We start from the raw sequence: 17,053 nt of genomic DNA, 5'->3' as shown, positions 1-17,053 counted from the left end.
AACAATTAATTATTTGCTAAGGTCATATTTTTTATTACAAGGGCGGATTGTAGTATGGTCTTTAATAATAATACTGTTGCATTTTGTCATAGTTCGACGAAAAAAATCAAACTTAATTAAATAAAAAAAATATACTCATAAAAGATTAAAAATTATTTATTATTTACAATGTTTAAGTAATTTAATAGTAATAATAAAACTTCTAAACATTGAAATTAATTCTAAAAATGTGAGACTTCGTAAAAATTCTTGTCAAGGTTTAGTAAATAAAATAATCAAAATTCCAAGATGCAACTCCGTATTTTGTCGGGAGAGTTTGCCAGCGGTATTTCTCTCAATCTCTTTGCGCATGCGCCAGTCTGTTTTCCCTTTTCTGCCCCGAACGGCGCCGGCGATAGCGTCCATCTTGCACGTGCGATCCTCTAAGCGTTTTGCGATGAAAATGGCTGAACCTTGCCGAATTCGTTAAAAGTATGTATTATTTTTGTGTTGTTTTGTTATATTTATATTTTTATTGTTATATTAAACAAATTGGGAATGAAAAAACTTATAAATATTAGTCATAAAACAAAACTTGAATTTTAAATCCAGAATGAACTGCATTATGCATCGGAAGTAGCATTTGATTTTACTAAATAAAGCTCATGACTGAGTAATGACATTAATTTACTAGTGATTTTTGCGTTATAAATTTATATGTAAGTAACAATAACCGAAAGTTTGGACGAGTTAACATTGTTTTTTATAGTGATAGGGGTTTTAATATTTAATTAGCACTCCCAAATGGTACCACTGTTCAGTGTTATGAAGTGTCTTTATCTAACAATAATGTGTAATCGTTGTAATAAATTGCTGCACCTAATATTTTTAGGTGCAGTTTATGTAAAGCATTGTCATTGTGTTTTATGAGACTCTTAATAGGATCTAGAGGCTGTATAGGAAGATCTGTATACTCTATAAGAAGATCTATAGAGGCTCTATAAGAAATACCTGTATAGAGTTTTATAGAATTATGGCCCAATTTTCTATAGGGCAGTTCTATAGAATTCAATAAAAATAACTCTACAGAATTCTATAAGAAGTATACAGAATTCTATAGAACTAATTTTATAGAAACCTATAGAATTTTTCTCTATAGAATTCTATAGAAAACGGCCTATAGAAAATTGGGCCATAATTCTATAAGACTCTATATAGGTATTTCTAAAGAATTTTTTTATAGAATTCTATAGACCATTTTCATAAGGGTGGGCGTCTCCAAACACGTCTTCGATGATCGTCATGACACAGTTAAAAGCTAAAGACTATACATCCCCATTCGGCACCATACCAACCCGATCGAGCCATGCACCACTGTAATCTGGCTCGGCAGTGTGTAGGCGTCAGTGGCGCGATTTTTTTTTTTTTTTTGTTATAGAGTGTATATTGCCGGACTGGAGACCATGGAAACACATATGAGATGGAGAAACCGGTTTTTGTGTCATTTTGGTAGATTTCCGTTGAACCAAAGGTAATTTTTAGAACTCTTGCCTGCCCCCCTCCCTCCCTGTAATTCTGAAATTAAACTCTAGTTGCACATCTGAGTTGTTTAAAACTAACCACATTTATAAAATTGGAGATTTTTTTTTTTTTTTTTTCAAACTTAATCTATTGTTTAGGAAGAATTTAGAGCATTAATGTAAGAAATTGATTAAAGACGCTTTGAATGGTGACATAATTGCGGAAATCAAAGGGACTTTTGATTTTTTTTTCTTCAGAAGTGCTAAAGTCGACTCAGAAACTCTTCCGAGACGTTGGTGGTAGTAGTTTTGTACTAAACAAATGAGGACGAAGTTGTGAACGAAGTTTAACGTTGTGAGTTACTCCAAAATCAGGGGGGTGACCCCCCTCCCCAGCCCCTCCCTCGTCGTTTCAAGCATTTTTTAAATATTTAGAGATTATTTATTTTGCTCAAGAAATGTCACTTTGCGTATTTCTCATTCTTATTTTATCTTTATTTCGTAATGCGCCATCTTTTTTGCATCATTTATAGCGATCGATTTTTTTTCTATTGTAAGTAACTATTTTCATGTATTTTTATAACATCAATGAACGAGTTATTTTCGTTTACATCATATTTATAACAATATTTTACATAAAAGTTTCAAGGATTTTCTATTAAGCAATTTTTTAAATTTCAGAAAATTATTGTTAAATTGAAAATTTTAATTTTAACTTGTTTGTAGTGCTTTATAAAAAATTTTAAACAATCAACTTGTTCAATATTGTGTGCGCAAACATCAGATCAAGTAGTATATGTATTCCGTTATTATTTACTTGGAGTAAATATCGAGTTTTTTTTTATTGTAGCTACGTTTTAAGAAGCTCGCTCTTTTCATGGCTATTTCTTTTTTCAGAAAAATTTATGTCACTCTTATAGCTTTTATGAAAAATGAAAATTTTTCTATTCATAAATTTTGAATAAATATTAAAATATTCCTATTTTGATATAATATTGTAATTTATCTGTTACCTTTTTTGTTTAATTTCATGACTAAAACATTTCTACGTGCAATCCTTCCAATTAATTGCATAATTTGTTGACGGTTTCATATTTTTATTCTTAAATTTTTTTTTGAATGATTAAACAACATAATTTAAAGTTTTTTTTAACTATGTATAGCGTACATAATCCATACATTATTACAACATTGCTGAAATCTTAGTTATATGTTCAATTAAAAGAAAAAAAAATCAGTTGGATATTAAACAGTGTCTTTGTTTTTCTTCCTTTTGTTTTTTTTCTTTCTCTTTTTTCAGTTGTAGTTCTTTCTCTATCATCTTACAACAGTCAAAAAAGAGAAGCATAACTACATCCTATATAGATTGTACGTAGTACGATCCAAAATTTCGGGGACAAGCTGTATAAAATGTATAGTTCACATTACCGAAGCACATCCACCTTCAAAGGGTCACCTTGAGGGACTATGTACTTCTGCCAGTGTTCATATAACTTTTGGAAACACTCCTGGAAGCCTTTTTCGCAACCTACTATGATGCAGCTTTATCTTTTCCTGACGGAAGAAAGCGGCGTCCATGCAAATGTTTGTTTGCTGGGAACAGGTAAGAGTCACACGGAGCTAAGTTCGACGAAACGGTACGTTATTTGTTTGTCATATCAGACCATTGATTAATTAAACCGTGAATCCTCAACGTGAAAGTCGCCTTCTACCCCAGGATGAAGTTAAAGAAGCAGTGCAAGATGCCTTATAGGAGGTCGCGAAAAATGGCTGCCAGGAGTGCTTCTAAAAGCTATACGAACATTGGCAGAAGTGCATAGTCGTTCAAGGTGACAATTTTGTAGATAGATGTGCTTCGGTAATGTGAACTATTCAAGGTAAGGTTTTATACAGCTTGTCCTCAAACTTTTAGATCATACTACAAACGTATGAGTTTTCAATTTACTATTTCATAACGTTTCTGAGTGACGCAAGTTTACATCCCAAGAGAACTTGCGATAATTAACTGAGAAGATGTTCAAAATGGATATTTTGAACATCTATATGTTCTTTGGTACATATGCGTGTACAGATGTGCCGAAAAAACTTGTGAAGTTTAAATTGGGTGATCGTAAAATAGAAATTAGGTCGAAATTTGATTTTTTTTTTTTTTGATTTTAGGTCCTTATTCGTAGAAAGGAAGTAAAGTGAAATGAAAAAATGATCCTTTAAATCCCTGACAATCTTATCAATTTATTTCCGTTAGATTTTTTTTTTTGCCATCGGCTAATGGCATCGGCCATCGGCCATCGGCAATTGGCCATTTGGAGGAAAACAATCGGCAATCGGCCATCGGCCATCTTTGAACAATCGGCCAACAATCGGCATCGGCCCATCGGCCAAAAAATGCCATCGGTCGAGCCCTACTTTTCAATAACTTCTACTAAATTCCAATTGTGCATTTAACTTGGAAAATTGGGAAAACCTATGCTCGAAAGAATAGATTAAGGGAAATCATATTTGAAGGATTGAAAGATAACCTCTAAGCAACCTTAGTCTTTAAAAACTGAAAATGAGGTGTCAATTAGAGATAATTTCAACGCAGCAGTTAGGTAACTTGGCGTTCCAAAATGAACTTTTCTGGACCCTTTAAAAGTTAGGTGAGGTTGGCTATCTTCGTTTGGTAGAGTTACTGCGGTTCTACAATTGGTAAAGAATACAGAGAGTTTAGATGAAAGCAATGATTATGAGACAGAAATGAGTTTGAAAGCAATCAACGATAAAGCTTTACTGGCTGAAGAAATCTGAAAATTTGTAGAAATTAAATATTTAGAAAATCAAGAAAGGAGATTTATGTCACATCTTCTGTAAATTGGGCAAGTCAAAATATATATAAGAGAGATCAAGTCAATCCTAAAAATCATAATTATGTACAAAAATTATACATATAGTTTCTAATGGAAAATGTACTTCAAAATTCATTAATACAGTGTAACATTCATGCTCAATTCAATGTAAATATAAATGCGTGATGAAAATGGCCAAGGGTCGCACTTACCCCCCCCCCCCCCCAGTGGGGAAAGTGTGACCCTTAGAAGAAGTGCCTTAAAGGAGATTTTAAAGCTTCTGCTTGTGGTTTAATTGCCATAATATATACTTGAAAACCTTAGGAAAGGACCTGAAAATGAACCTTAAAAATTTGGTAAACATACAAGTTTTTTTAACAGCACACCATCGTTCAGAAACTGATCTTTGAAAACTAGGGTACGCACTTACACGAACTCACCTTACATTCAATTGTAACATTGGATCAGAAGTCAACTAAAGAATGATCTTTAAATATACCTTTAAGAAAACTGTCTCAGGTTAACCATAAATGACCTTTTTTTCTGCTAGTAAAGTTATATAGATCTCTAAATTTATATCTTCTTGAAAAGGGTACAAATCTATTTGCTTGAAAGAAATGTACTGCATACATGAATTGTTTGAGTGGTGAAGAATTTTCTTATCCTTACACTAAAAGTGCGAAATAAAATGCGTAGTGACTTTTGTTTTATATAATTTTATTTTTGGAAAGAATAAAACATCTATAATTGACTCTAATTATTTCAAAAAAAGGTGATTTTGACCAATAAAAGTATTTTTACGTTCACTTATTACAAAAGAATTTTTCTGCTCAATTTCATGAATTCCTAGTGCAAATTAAATGCAAGTTCTAATTCCATTGATTTTTTTTACTGTGTACCTCACATTGTCACAAATTTCATCCACAATTTTTTTTAAGTGAAATGTTTTTTTCCCACCACCTTTGGGTTGTTAACTATTTCTTCTTGAAAATTATAGCAACAAAGAGTAGTGCAATTGCACTTTATGTATTTTCTTTACACCACAAGAGAAGAGTGATAAGGTTGATAGCTCTTCGTCACACTCAAATGGCAAAAAAACTAAACATTGAAAACTAACTATAATATTTCTGGTATCTGCATACACTGCATGAAACGTTCCTATCAAATTTTATCAACTAAGAAAACCAAGAAATTCATATGCCGTCATTGTATCAAAAAATCGAACCTTTCCAGCACTGCTTCAATTCTATCATATTCAATGAAAATGATGAAAACCCACCCCTAGTAATGAGATTTAATTATCGAAACTTACAAAATATGTCAGAAAGTATGCTAAAATTTACATTTATATTGTGTTGAATGTGCAAGAGACAAATAAATCAATGATTTAAAAAAAAACTTGAACTTAAGACGATATTGAACAAGCATTTTGAAATCCTGCAATTATTGCATTGTGTTCACGAACCCCTTTTATAAATCTTGCTAACCACCACCTGAGAGCCAATGGTGTAGAATATAAGACATTTTTCTGGACCTCGATTGAAATTTTCAAAGTGTATGAACCCCAACTGAAATTACTTGCCGACACCTGGTTTTAAATATTATGTGGAAATGAAAAAACGAGTCCTATGAGAAAGCTTATATAAATACAAGTTTTGTTTTCAGCTCCTAAAAAGATAAACTTTCGCAGACTTGACGGCTGCATTAAAGCAGAGAAAATGAAGGAGGGGAAGGGGTATCGATATTCAAATGCTGCTATTTTTTTCACCTGGAACAAACTTCAGCAAAACTGAAAATCAATGCATGGAAAAAGCTCTGAGAAAATTGCCTTTGTGGCAAAAAAAAAAAAGAAATTTTCAGAGCAGCATTGTTGGGATTGGATACTAGATGAGGTAGAGTGTATATATATATATATATATATATATATATATATATATATATATATATATATATATATATATATATATATATATATATATATATATATATACAGTGCAGAACCTTTTATCTGGGAATCAGAAAACCGGCAACTTTTTGCCGATTTTCCCGCTATTAAAAAAATACATTTTCGGCACTTTTTGAAAAACTAAGCATTTTTTTGAAATACCTAAAAGAATATGAACGGTTTCTTAATAAGTACCATATTACTCACGTATAAATCTGGAAAATGTTTACAAAAACGAACTTCAAAGGGTTTGGCAAAATTTCCGAAATATTTTCTTGAATTAAAAAGTATACTCTTAAGTCTGAAGTTATCGATTTTTATTCCAACTGAAAACTAAAGAAATGAATATTGTCGCATTCTAATGTGATATTTTATTGAATGGCCTTTAATTAAAGCCGTTTTGAGCGTAAGTGACGTCGAGAAAGGGCGGGAAACGCCGAAAACCAGATTCGCGAATTTTCCGGATAGTTGATCATGGAATCTAGAAATCGTTAAACGCAAGACTGTAATAAGGCTGCAAAAACTCATAAATCAAATTTCTATTAATATTATCTTCATGCAAAAGCAATAGTTATCAATAACTATCGTAATCGCAAACTCAAAATCTTTACAAAACATTTTTTTTTATTTTAAATGCATTCATGAAAACAAATTCTTTCATACACTAGAAATATTGTACATTTACCTTCAAAAACTTGTTCCTTGCCCTTCCCTTCATTTTCTTTCATTTTAAAATATCAAAAATTGGTGGGGGTTTTTTTTTTCCGATTTCAAACTGATTGTGAGGTCTCAAGTCTTATGAATAACTTAAAAGTTTTGGTGTTTAAATTTTCTCTCACTAGTAGTTTTTAATATTTCGATATTTATAAGCATTTCTGAACTGTTTTCTTCTTACTCGAATATGTATTACTATTTATTATAGTAGTTTAAGCTTCATAAACAATTGGCCAGTAGCGATTTTTACCGATCCAGAAAACCGGGAAATTCAGATACCCGGGATAGCGATGGTCCTGAACTTCGCAGATAATTGGTTCTCTACTGTATATATATGTACAGTTGGCGCTCTGTTTAACGACGTTCTATTTAACGACTTTCTCTATTTAACGATGACGGTCCCAGGCGGTCCACTATATTGTTAAAAGCATTCTATTTAAGGACGCTTTCTACTCAAGGACGATTTTTTGTGGTCCCTTGAAAGTCGTTAAACAGAGAGCCAACTGTACATATATAAAAAGATATATATATATATATGATTAAAAAAACAGGAGCATCAGGACAAAAATCTAAAGATTAGGTCAAAATATTATCCCTCAGGAATATCATCGTAACAATGTCCTTTGTAACAACAATGTACAGGATATGAAATAAAAGAAAAACAAAGAAGTCAAGAAAATAACACTAAAATTAAAATAAAAGATATTGCTATTTAATGAAACCTTTCAGTTGAAGACATGTACAGTAGGAGCACTTCTTGTTTTTACAGATATCAAGGCAACAGTTATATTGATTGTAACATATTAGTTAGCATAGTAAATGATAAGTACAAAATATAAAAATAAATAATCTTTTTTCACTACATGTTTCAAACAAGGTTAAAAATGAGATAAACTTAAAATTCAGAAATTACAAGCTCTATTGATTTATTTTTCTATCATAATAGAACTGCCCAAAAGTATACTTACAGTCGACTCTCGTTAACTCAAAGCATTATAACTAGAATATTCCTTTTCCTCGAAGTTTTCATTCAGTCTCAAAATGTTTCAGTGCTTTCAATACAAAGTTGTCTCGATACCTCAAATGTACTTCTTTTTAGTCGAAGTTTTTATCAAAGTTTGGTTTCCATTTTATGCACAAAAATGCAGCCAAAATAAGAAATTTTTTTTTTGTTCTCCTTTAATACATTGCTTTCCTTATCAGTTTATTGGGGGGGGGGGTAATTTATTTACAAGAGATCTTTAATGCACACAGTGTTACAAGATTACATGAGAAGTAGTCAATTGGGTTGCTTTTTCCCGTGGTTGATGACCTAAAATTTTATTGCTCGTAAAACTTGGAAAAAGTAGTCTTTTTTATCTGGATGACTCAAATAATCTTCTTTTAGGACAAAAAAATGTTTAAAAGCAATAAAAACTGAAATAAAAAATAAGTAAATTGGGCCTACAACATACAAACTTAATGACATTTTAAAATGCGATAAAAAATGTAAGCAGTCAAAAATAACTTTCTGTATCGAAATATCTTAATAAAATTTATTGTCTGTAAATATATTTTCCTGTAACACTAATAATTAATTTTATCTAAACTATAAGTGTTACACACTATTATGAACTATTCTTGAAAAAGAAAATAAAAATTATTCTTAAGACTGGGAAAGGAACTTCTGATATCTCGAACTACTGATTACTTCAATGTTTTATCCGGTCACTTGGGAGTTATAGAGAGTTGACTGCATATGCGAAGAAACTGCTTTTAAGACACGAATTTTATGCCGTTTGAAACAAAGAAATTGCTCTCAAAACATGAATTCAATGCGGTTTGAAACAAAGAAATTGCTTTTAAGATATGAATTCAATGCCATTTGAAACAAAAGATTACAATGACTTTTTCACATCTAATGTAACTGTCATTTTTCTATGCCTTCATATATAGCAAGAGTTTTTACTTTTTGCACGCAAAAGTCGCAATTAGAAAGACAATTTTTAATGCTTTTATAAATTACTTTTTATTACATTCATTTTTTTTAGCAGAGACCTTTTCCTTGATACTCATACTTGAATTGAAAACCTAGTGTTCTCGTATAATGGAAATTGATTTTATGTTCAAGACATGTTTTTGTCTTTAAGCATAGTAAAAAGATTTAGCACTTTAACAGAAATTTTCATAGACATAAGCAATTTTATTCGGTGAAAAATGGAATGCTTTGAATTATTTGAAAAGCGAAAGAGTTCCAATACTGTTCATATTAAATACTAAATTCAAAGTATATGTTTACATAATGAGAGATTACAATAAAAAGACTCTTAATAGTGCACTAAAAAAATGCAAATCCATATTGCTAATCATCAAAATGATGTAAGAAAAACAAAAATGTAATGAAAAAGTAGTTTACAAAATGTTAACACGGAAATAAATGCATCAAAGTTTCAATTAATTACTTTTTAGCCTATGTCCAAAAATTTCAATATCAGCCAGATTTATCTGTATCTTCATCATCATCTGTATCGTGATGATGTGTCACAGCATTTGGAGGGTCAGCATATACATGTGAGACTGAGCCAACACCACTTTCAAGCCTTGAACGTCTTCTCAAAGGTTCCTGTAAATCTTGCAAATCATCATCTAAATCATCCTCACCATTTGATGCATAAGACTTTTCTTCATGCTCAACAGTTGATTCATGAGGCATCTGGAACATTTCAAGAGATATTTATTTAAAAAAAATGAGAATGCTTCTGAGAGACACACATTTTAATTAATTTGAAAGGGCTAGAACAAACTTAAATGGGTTTCTACAGGGATAACAAGTTATAAAGCTGCATCATTAAAAATATACTATGAATGCAGGGGCAGATCCAGAAATAATTTCTAGAGGGGATATTAGGAGTAAAAAGTAGTATTTCCTTGTAAAATGTTACATAGCAGAGTTCTCATATAAGTTATTTTCAGGGGTTTTTGGCAGTGGTGCAGTTGAGTTGAAATGCTGCAGGATGGTGTAACTTTGTTTTTATTTTAACACAGACATTCCCCCACTTTTTTCAAATTTTAACGCAAGCATTATCTCACGTTTTGGTTTCAATAACTTATGCTTGTATCTTTAAACATCTCCCCCCTTTCCTACCCTTTTTTTTTTCTAAGACTATACAACTGTTCTTTAGGATCTCTTAAAGCAAATCAATCTACTTTAAAGTACCAAAACACCCATAATAATTTATTTTGAATGCATTTTTTGTATAAAATATATATTTTTACATTTTAAGTCAATTAAATACAAAACCCAACCATTATTTTACCAAATTCCATAGTAATAAGCTTTAATAATTAGAAACATTGTTATTATGATTGTAACACAAGACCTAGGTTAGTAAATGGATAGCCTTATATTGAGCTTTTATAAACTTATTAATATTTTTGCCATGAGATGGAGAGTTTATACAGAGACATTTAGAAATTCATTCTTGCATACAGCCAGATGTTATTACCTCCAAAACCCAGACAAGTCACGTGGGTTGTCGTATTACTTTTTTGAAGAGCAAAACCTATAAACACAATTTTAATCTTTAGTGACTTTGCAGACCATATCTGTGCTTTGATGTCAAGGTTCCATTACCAAGTTTCTAAGAGCAGTCTGACTGAATTCAATTTTTCTCTACAACTAAGAATCTTCTGAAACAATTATAAAGGCTTAGAAAGGTTTTTTTTTTTTTATAAGAATTTCTGATTGGTATTTAGGGATGTTTGTTGCTGAACTAGATCAAGAGGGATCAAGGAAGTGCAGCAAGAAAGAACACACTGCGGCTATTAAATTAGAGTTGAATGGTCATTGCCAGCTTGCCAAGTAAGTACAAAGATATAACGACTACTATACATCTTAGAGTGAGTCATTTGAAAAATGTATAACTTTGCACTACTTTAGTTTTACTGCATACTTGCCAACATCTACAGGGAAAAAATCCAGTAGCTAATTATGTCGGCTATTTCATTTTTATTTAGGGAAGAAGAAGGGTTTTTTATTATCCTTCTAGGTGCAACTAAATGTTCCTTACATCATATACACAGTCAAAAGAAATGATAAAAATTCAGGAATCTCCCGGAAAAACCAGTATAGTTGGCAGGTATATTTAAAGCTATTAAGTCAAGGTGTAATCTTAGTGTCAAAATAAACTATTGAAGTCAGTTGATCAAAACTAGAGGCAAAGGAAGGCCATAATTTTCTTCTGGCCTTCATGTGACTCTAATTTTACAACTGCTAACACAGTTAAACAGAATTAAACATTCTTAAACTTGGAATGATCTAACTGAGGATGAAATAAGGCAGGTTTTTTAGAAACTGCCCCTGGGCTTCTTGATGATTCAAGAGATGAATCAGAAAATATTTAACTTTGTAATTTTTTTTAAAAATCCTTATTTAAACTTTTTTATGGAGCTTATAAATTGAATGAGTACAAATTAAAAAATTTAAATGCATACGTTGATATGGACAACACTGCTTTGACTTCAATGAAGCAATGGTTTCAGATATTGTTTCTGAAGTATGGGAATGTGCTTAAACCATTGTTTTATTTTTTATAAAATGAAACTTAAATAAAAGAAAAATGTCAGAACCACAGATTAATCCTGTAGCATTTTTTGACTTAACTTACATTCATTGTAATATGCACTTTCAAATGAAAAGCATTCATTACCAAAATTTTGTGCACCAAGTTCACCTATATACTTTGTACGATTATTGCACAATTGATAAGTAATTAATTGGGAAAGGATGAACTTTTCAAAATATACCCAACGCTGAACTAAGGAAATACGCAGCAAAACAAAGGCATAGCAAAATGTTATGGGTTTAGAGTATTTTTGTTCTACAGTCGATTAACTATGGTATTTAGTAATGTTGCATATGCCAAAAGTATATTAATTCAAATACAAATACAAAAGTGACGACCAGCAACAGGCTCTGGGCCCAGCTAGACTGATCCTAGTCAATTTACAATCCCCAGTGAAGATCAGTGGCCCTCTTAAAACTATCTACTCCCATGCTTATTACCACCTCTTCCGGTAAGCTGTTCCAAGGTTCCACTACTCTGCTATAATAATAATTTTTCCTAATATCCATGTTGCCCTGAGATTTAAATAGCTTAAAACAATGACCCCTTGTCCTGTTTTCAGTGCTAAACTTCCATCTCGTAACATCTTTCATTTTAATAAATTTAACAACTGAATCATGTCCCCTCGGTCTCTTCTTTGCTCAAGACTGTACATTTTTAGCCTTCTAAGCCTGTAATCATAGTCTAAATGAGAAAGTCTATTTATTAGCCTTGTAGCTTGCCTTTGAAGCCTTTCCAATACATTAATATCTTTCTTAAGATAAGGAGACCAAAACTGAACAGCATACTCTAAATGAGGTCATTCCAAACTTCTGTATAAAGGCAGAAGAACTTCTTTAGATTTGTTTGAAATAGATCTATTGATAAACCCAAGCATCTTATTGGCTTTGTTACTAACTATGCTACACTGTTGGCTGAACTTTAAATCCTGACTTATTAAGACGCCCAGATCAGTAACTTTTTCTGCCTGACTAATGACTGAACCTTGCAAATAATAACTTGTACACTTATTTCCATGCCCTAAATTTAGCACTTGACATTTCCCAACATTGACAGCCATACTCCATTTATCAGCCCACTCCGTAATATGATCAAGATCCTCTTGCAGCTGATTTGCTTGTTCTTCATTTTCTACACTCCCCATAACTTTGACATCATCAGCAAAACAATTCATGTTCCCAGAAATATTTGTATAAATATCTTTCATAAAAACAATGAACAAAACAGGCCCTAACACTGATCCTTGAGGAACCCCGCTTAAAACCTCACTCCAATTAGAATAATTTCCCCTTACAACTACCCTTTGTTTCCTTCCGGTCAGCCAGTTTTTTACTCAAATGAAAGTTTTCCCCTCCTATTCCTATATCAGCTAATTTGCTAAGTAGAGCAACATGCGGTACCTTATCGAAAGCTTTTTGAAAATCAATGTAAACAACATCTACAGGCTTCTTATTGTCCAAAGCCATGGTAACTTTGTCATAGAAATGTAATAAATTAGTTGCACAAGATGTACCTTTCCTGAAACCGTACTGAAAACTAGTCAATAGATTAGTAGTCTCTAAAAAATTTACAATCTTAATTTTTATCAATGTCTGAAAAATTTTGCAAACCATCGAGGTCAGACTCACAGGTCTATAATTTCCCACACTCCCTTTAGACCCTTTCTTGAAGAGCGGTGTAATGTTAGCCAGCTTCCAGTCCTCTGGCACTGTCCCCGAGTTATAAGACGCATTGAAAATATTTACAATTACATCTGCTAATTCCTCTGCACATTCAACTAAAATTTTTGGATAAATATTTTCTGGTCTCGGAGCCTTAGTCTCTTTAATTTTTTTTCAAATGAAGTAAAGCGTCATCCCTGGAAAATACAAAGTCCTCAAGCTGTACTATAGCTTGTGTCTTGTTGATGTCAACTGTTGAGATACAGTTATCGTTAAAAACACTCGAAAAAAAGTTATTAAGAACATTAGCAATATCATTATCATCCTGAATTAAAATTCCGTGCTCATCAACCAGTGGTCCAATATGACTATTTCAAACTTTCATTATATACACTGAAGTGACAAAATTCATGGGATAGCAATATGCAAATATACAGATGGCAGTAGCATCGCGTAGAACAGGTATAAATGCGCAGTGCTTTCGCAGAGCTTTCATTTGTGTTCAAGTTGTTCATGTGAAGAGATTTTGACGTGATTATGACCGCACGACGGAAATTAACAGATTTTAAACGCGGAATGTTAGTTGGAACTAGACGCATGGGTCATGCCATTTCGGATATCGTTAGGGAATTCAACATTCCCAGGTCCACTGTGTCAAGAGTGTGCCGAGAGTATCGAATTTCAGGCATAACATCCCACCATGGACAGCACAGTGGTCGACCGCGTGCACTTAACGACCGAGACCGGCGACGTCTGCGTAGAGTTGTGAATGCTAACAGACAAGCAACACTGCGTCAAATAACCGCAGAAATCAATGTGGGACGTACGAGGGACGTGTCTGGTAGGACTGTGCAGCAAAATTTGTCTTCCTTGGGCTATGCCAGCAGAAGACCGATTCGAGTGCCTTTACTGACAGCACGACATCGCTTTCAGCGATTCTCGTGTTCACGTGAGCATATCGGTTGGTCCCTAGATGAATGGAAAACCGTGGCCTGGTCCGATGAGTCACGATTTCAGTTGCTAAGAGCTGATGGTAGGGTTCGAGTGTGGCGCAGACCCCATGAAGCCATGGACCCAAATTGTCAACAAGGCACTGTTCAAGCTGGTGGTGGCAGCATAATGGTGTGGGCAGTTTTTACATGGCATGGACTTGGTCCTCTGGTGTGACTGAACCAAACAGTGACTGGAAATGCTTATGTTCAGCTACTTGGAGATCACTTGCAGCCATTCATGGACTTCATGTACCCCAACAACGATGGGATTTTTATGGATGACAATACACCATGTCACCGGTCCACAACTGTTCGCGATTGGTTTAAAGAACATTCTGGACAATTCCAGCGAATGATCTGGCCACCTAGATCGCCCGACATGAATCCCATCGAGCATTTATAGGACATCATCGAGAGGTCTGTTCATGCCCAAAATCCTGCACCATCAACACTTTCTCAATTATGGACGCCTATAGAGACAGCATGGCTCAATATTCCGGCAGAAGACTTCCAACAACTTGTTGAGTCCATGCCACGTCGAGTTGCTGCACTTCGCTGGGCGAAAGGAGGACCTACACGATATTAAGACGTATCCCATGACTTTTGTCACTTCAGTGTATATATATATATTCTTCTTAAAATTATACAACTGGACAAGCTAATTTTATCAGTACAAGCATGAGAGTTTTTCCTATATTCGGAATTTTCAGTTCAAAATGTTATTTTATGAATCTATATACTGTCAACTCTCGATATCTTAAAGTCGTATAACTTGAATATTCCTTTAACTCTAAGTTTTCATTGGGTCCCAAACTCTTCATAGGGCAGTGAGAACTTCCTATGGCTCAAACTACCAATAACTTGATGGTTCCTTGGGATTTCAAGTTATTGAGAGCTGACTGTCGATAAGAATAGGTTTAGGTGGGCATGTAAGTTCCTTTTACAAATCCAGAGTTTAAGCCGGAGTTTTGCCAAATTTGGCACAGAGGTCCTTTGATGCACAGGAATTCATTGGGGTTTTTTTTGAATTAAAAAAAATCCAATGAGGTTCAAGCATAAATTTTGAGCCATACTGCATGTGCTGCCATCTATTAACCAGTCTTAAAGGATTATATTGTGGAAAAAAACCAATAATAAGTTCAAGTTTGATCTTTGCCAAATTTGACCCACAGGTCTTTCTACGCTCAGGAATTAACATAGGGTTTTTACAGAATTAAAAAAAAAAATAAATAATCCAAAACGGCCTAAATCAGTGGTTCTCAATCTGGGGCGATTGTCCTCAAAGAAGCGATTTGGCTCCTCAAGGGAGAGATAGGGACCAATGAGTATTAAAAAGGTAATAAAAAGCCATCAATATCAATATGAAAAACCGGTTGTTAAGATTTCATACAAGGAATCACAAGCTAAATAAGAAACAAATTAAAGTTTAGGAGCTTCCTCCTCACATCTCGGTAGAACATTAAGGAAGTATTTCATCATTCATCACCAAATTTATGAATTTTCAAATTTTCAATTAATTTTTTTTGTGTGTGTGTCAGTGTTTTTAACTTCCCCAGATTCAATTAAAAAAAAGAAAAAAAAAATTTTCTTGAAAGGCAATAGGAGTTGGTCAATTTCTAGAGGAAGCAATGGGTTGAAAAAAGTTGGGGAACCACTGGTCTCAATTTAAATCTTGGGACATAAAATCAGGTCTTACAAGAGGCCATGTCAGCTTGGTCAGAAACTAGGATCCCAGATTAGAATTAGAGTAGTATAAATTTGACATGTTTTTGAGTGTGTGTGTGTGGGAGGGGAGGAGCAGCAACCAAACTGACAAGAGCCCGCCTTGACTCTTTGTTTCCCTGCATAAAATTGTTCGTTTCTACATGTTAGTTGGGAATTTTACATTATTTTTTTTGTTTGTTTAAGCTTCATTGCATAACCCAAGTAGCATTTTATCTTGGCTCAATATTGGCGTGAGATTGTTTACGTTGGCAATGTCTTGGCCAATATTGGCACGATTTTTGTAATATTAAGCCAATATTGGCTTCCCATTGCATTAACAATATTGTACTTAGATTGGTAGATAATCTTGTGCCAATATTGGCATCTCATTGCATTAGCAATATTGTACTTAGATTGACATACAATCTTGTCCCAATATTGGCTTAACAATGCGCAACCATCATTGTATTTAGACTGTGAGACAATATTGGCAAAAAATTGGTCAAACTCTGGAAAGCCAATATTGGGCGGAAGATGGCTCTTTGATGTTCAACCGATTTTGAAACAAATCTGAAAAATGATTAATTTTCCTAAGTGAGCAATTAAACACTGAGCCTGATTACCTGAAGCTCCACAAACTGTTTTAGAATGCTAAAACAAATTTTGAACGTAGAGAGAGTCCTCAAAAAATGGATCTATTTGAGTTCACTTTAAACGCATTTGTATTTTTTTAAAAACCGGCGAAAAAGAAACTTCAACTTTGTCTGCACATTTTGTGTTTTGTTGCTCTTCCTCGCCGCTGCACATGGTAAATGCTTTTGTCCGAATATCGGAGATACTTTCCTTAAAATTTTATTGTTGCCTTCATTTCCTAAATGATATTTTATCATTCTCATCAGTGAATTTTTTTAACTATGTCTAATCCACTCTAAAATTTCAAAAAGCGTTATTGGAGCAACTCAATGAGAAAGCTTTCCTTTGCAGTGATGAACTTTGTCTTCCAAAATAAAAGTAATGAAATAAGGCAAAAATTTTTTGAAGAAATATTAAATGCTGAAAAAAATTCTGGGTAGATATCTAACATTGAAGAAATTGCTGAAACGATGTGA

General features: G+C 33.2%; 1 protein-coding gene across 1 annotated transcript in view; it reads right to left on the bottom strand.

The window, feature by feature from the left end:
* Nucleotides 1-7,673: 7,673 nt before the first annotated feature.
* LOC129231604 (cytosolic purine 5'-nucleotidase-like) overlaps nt 7,674-17,053 on the bottom strand; it is a 65,676-nt gene continuing 56,296 nt past the window's right edge. The window contains exon 18 of the mRNA XM_054865966.1: nt 7,674-9,675. Coding sequence (XP_054721941.1) covers nt 9,454-9,675 — 222 coding nt within the window. The 3' untranslated portion in view covers nt 7,674-9,453. The remainder of the gene's footprint in view (nt 9,676-17,053) is intronic.

This window comes from Uloborus diversus, chromosome 10 (assembly GCF_026930045.1).
Source record: "Uloborus diversus isolate 005 chromosome 10, Udiv.v.3.1, whole genome shotgun sequence".
Classification (NCBI taxonomy): domain Eukaryota; kingdom Metazoa; phylum Arthropoda; class Arachnida; order Araneae; family Uloboridae; genus Uloborus; species Uloborus diversus.
Note: the sequence above shows the minus strand (reverse complement) of the source record. Positions and strands in the feature narration are given on the sequence as shown.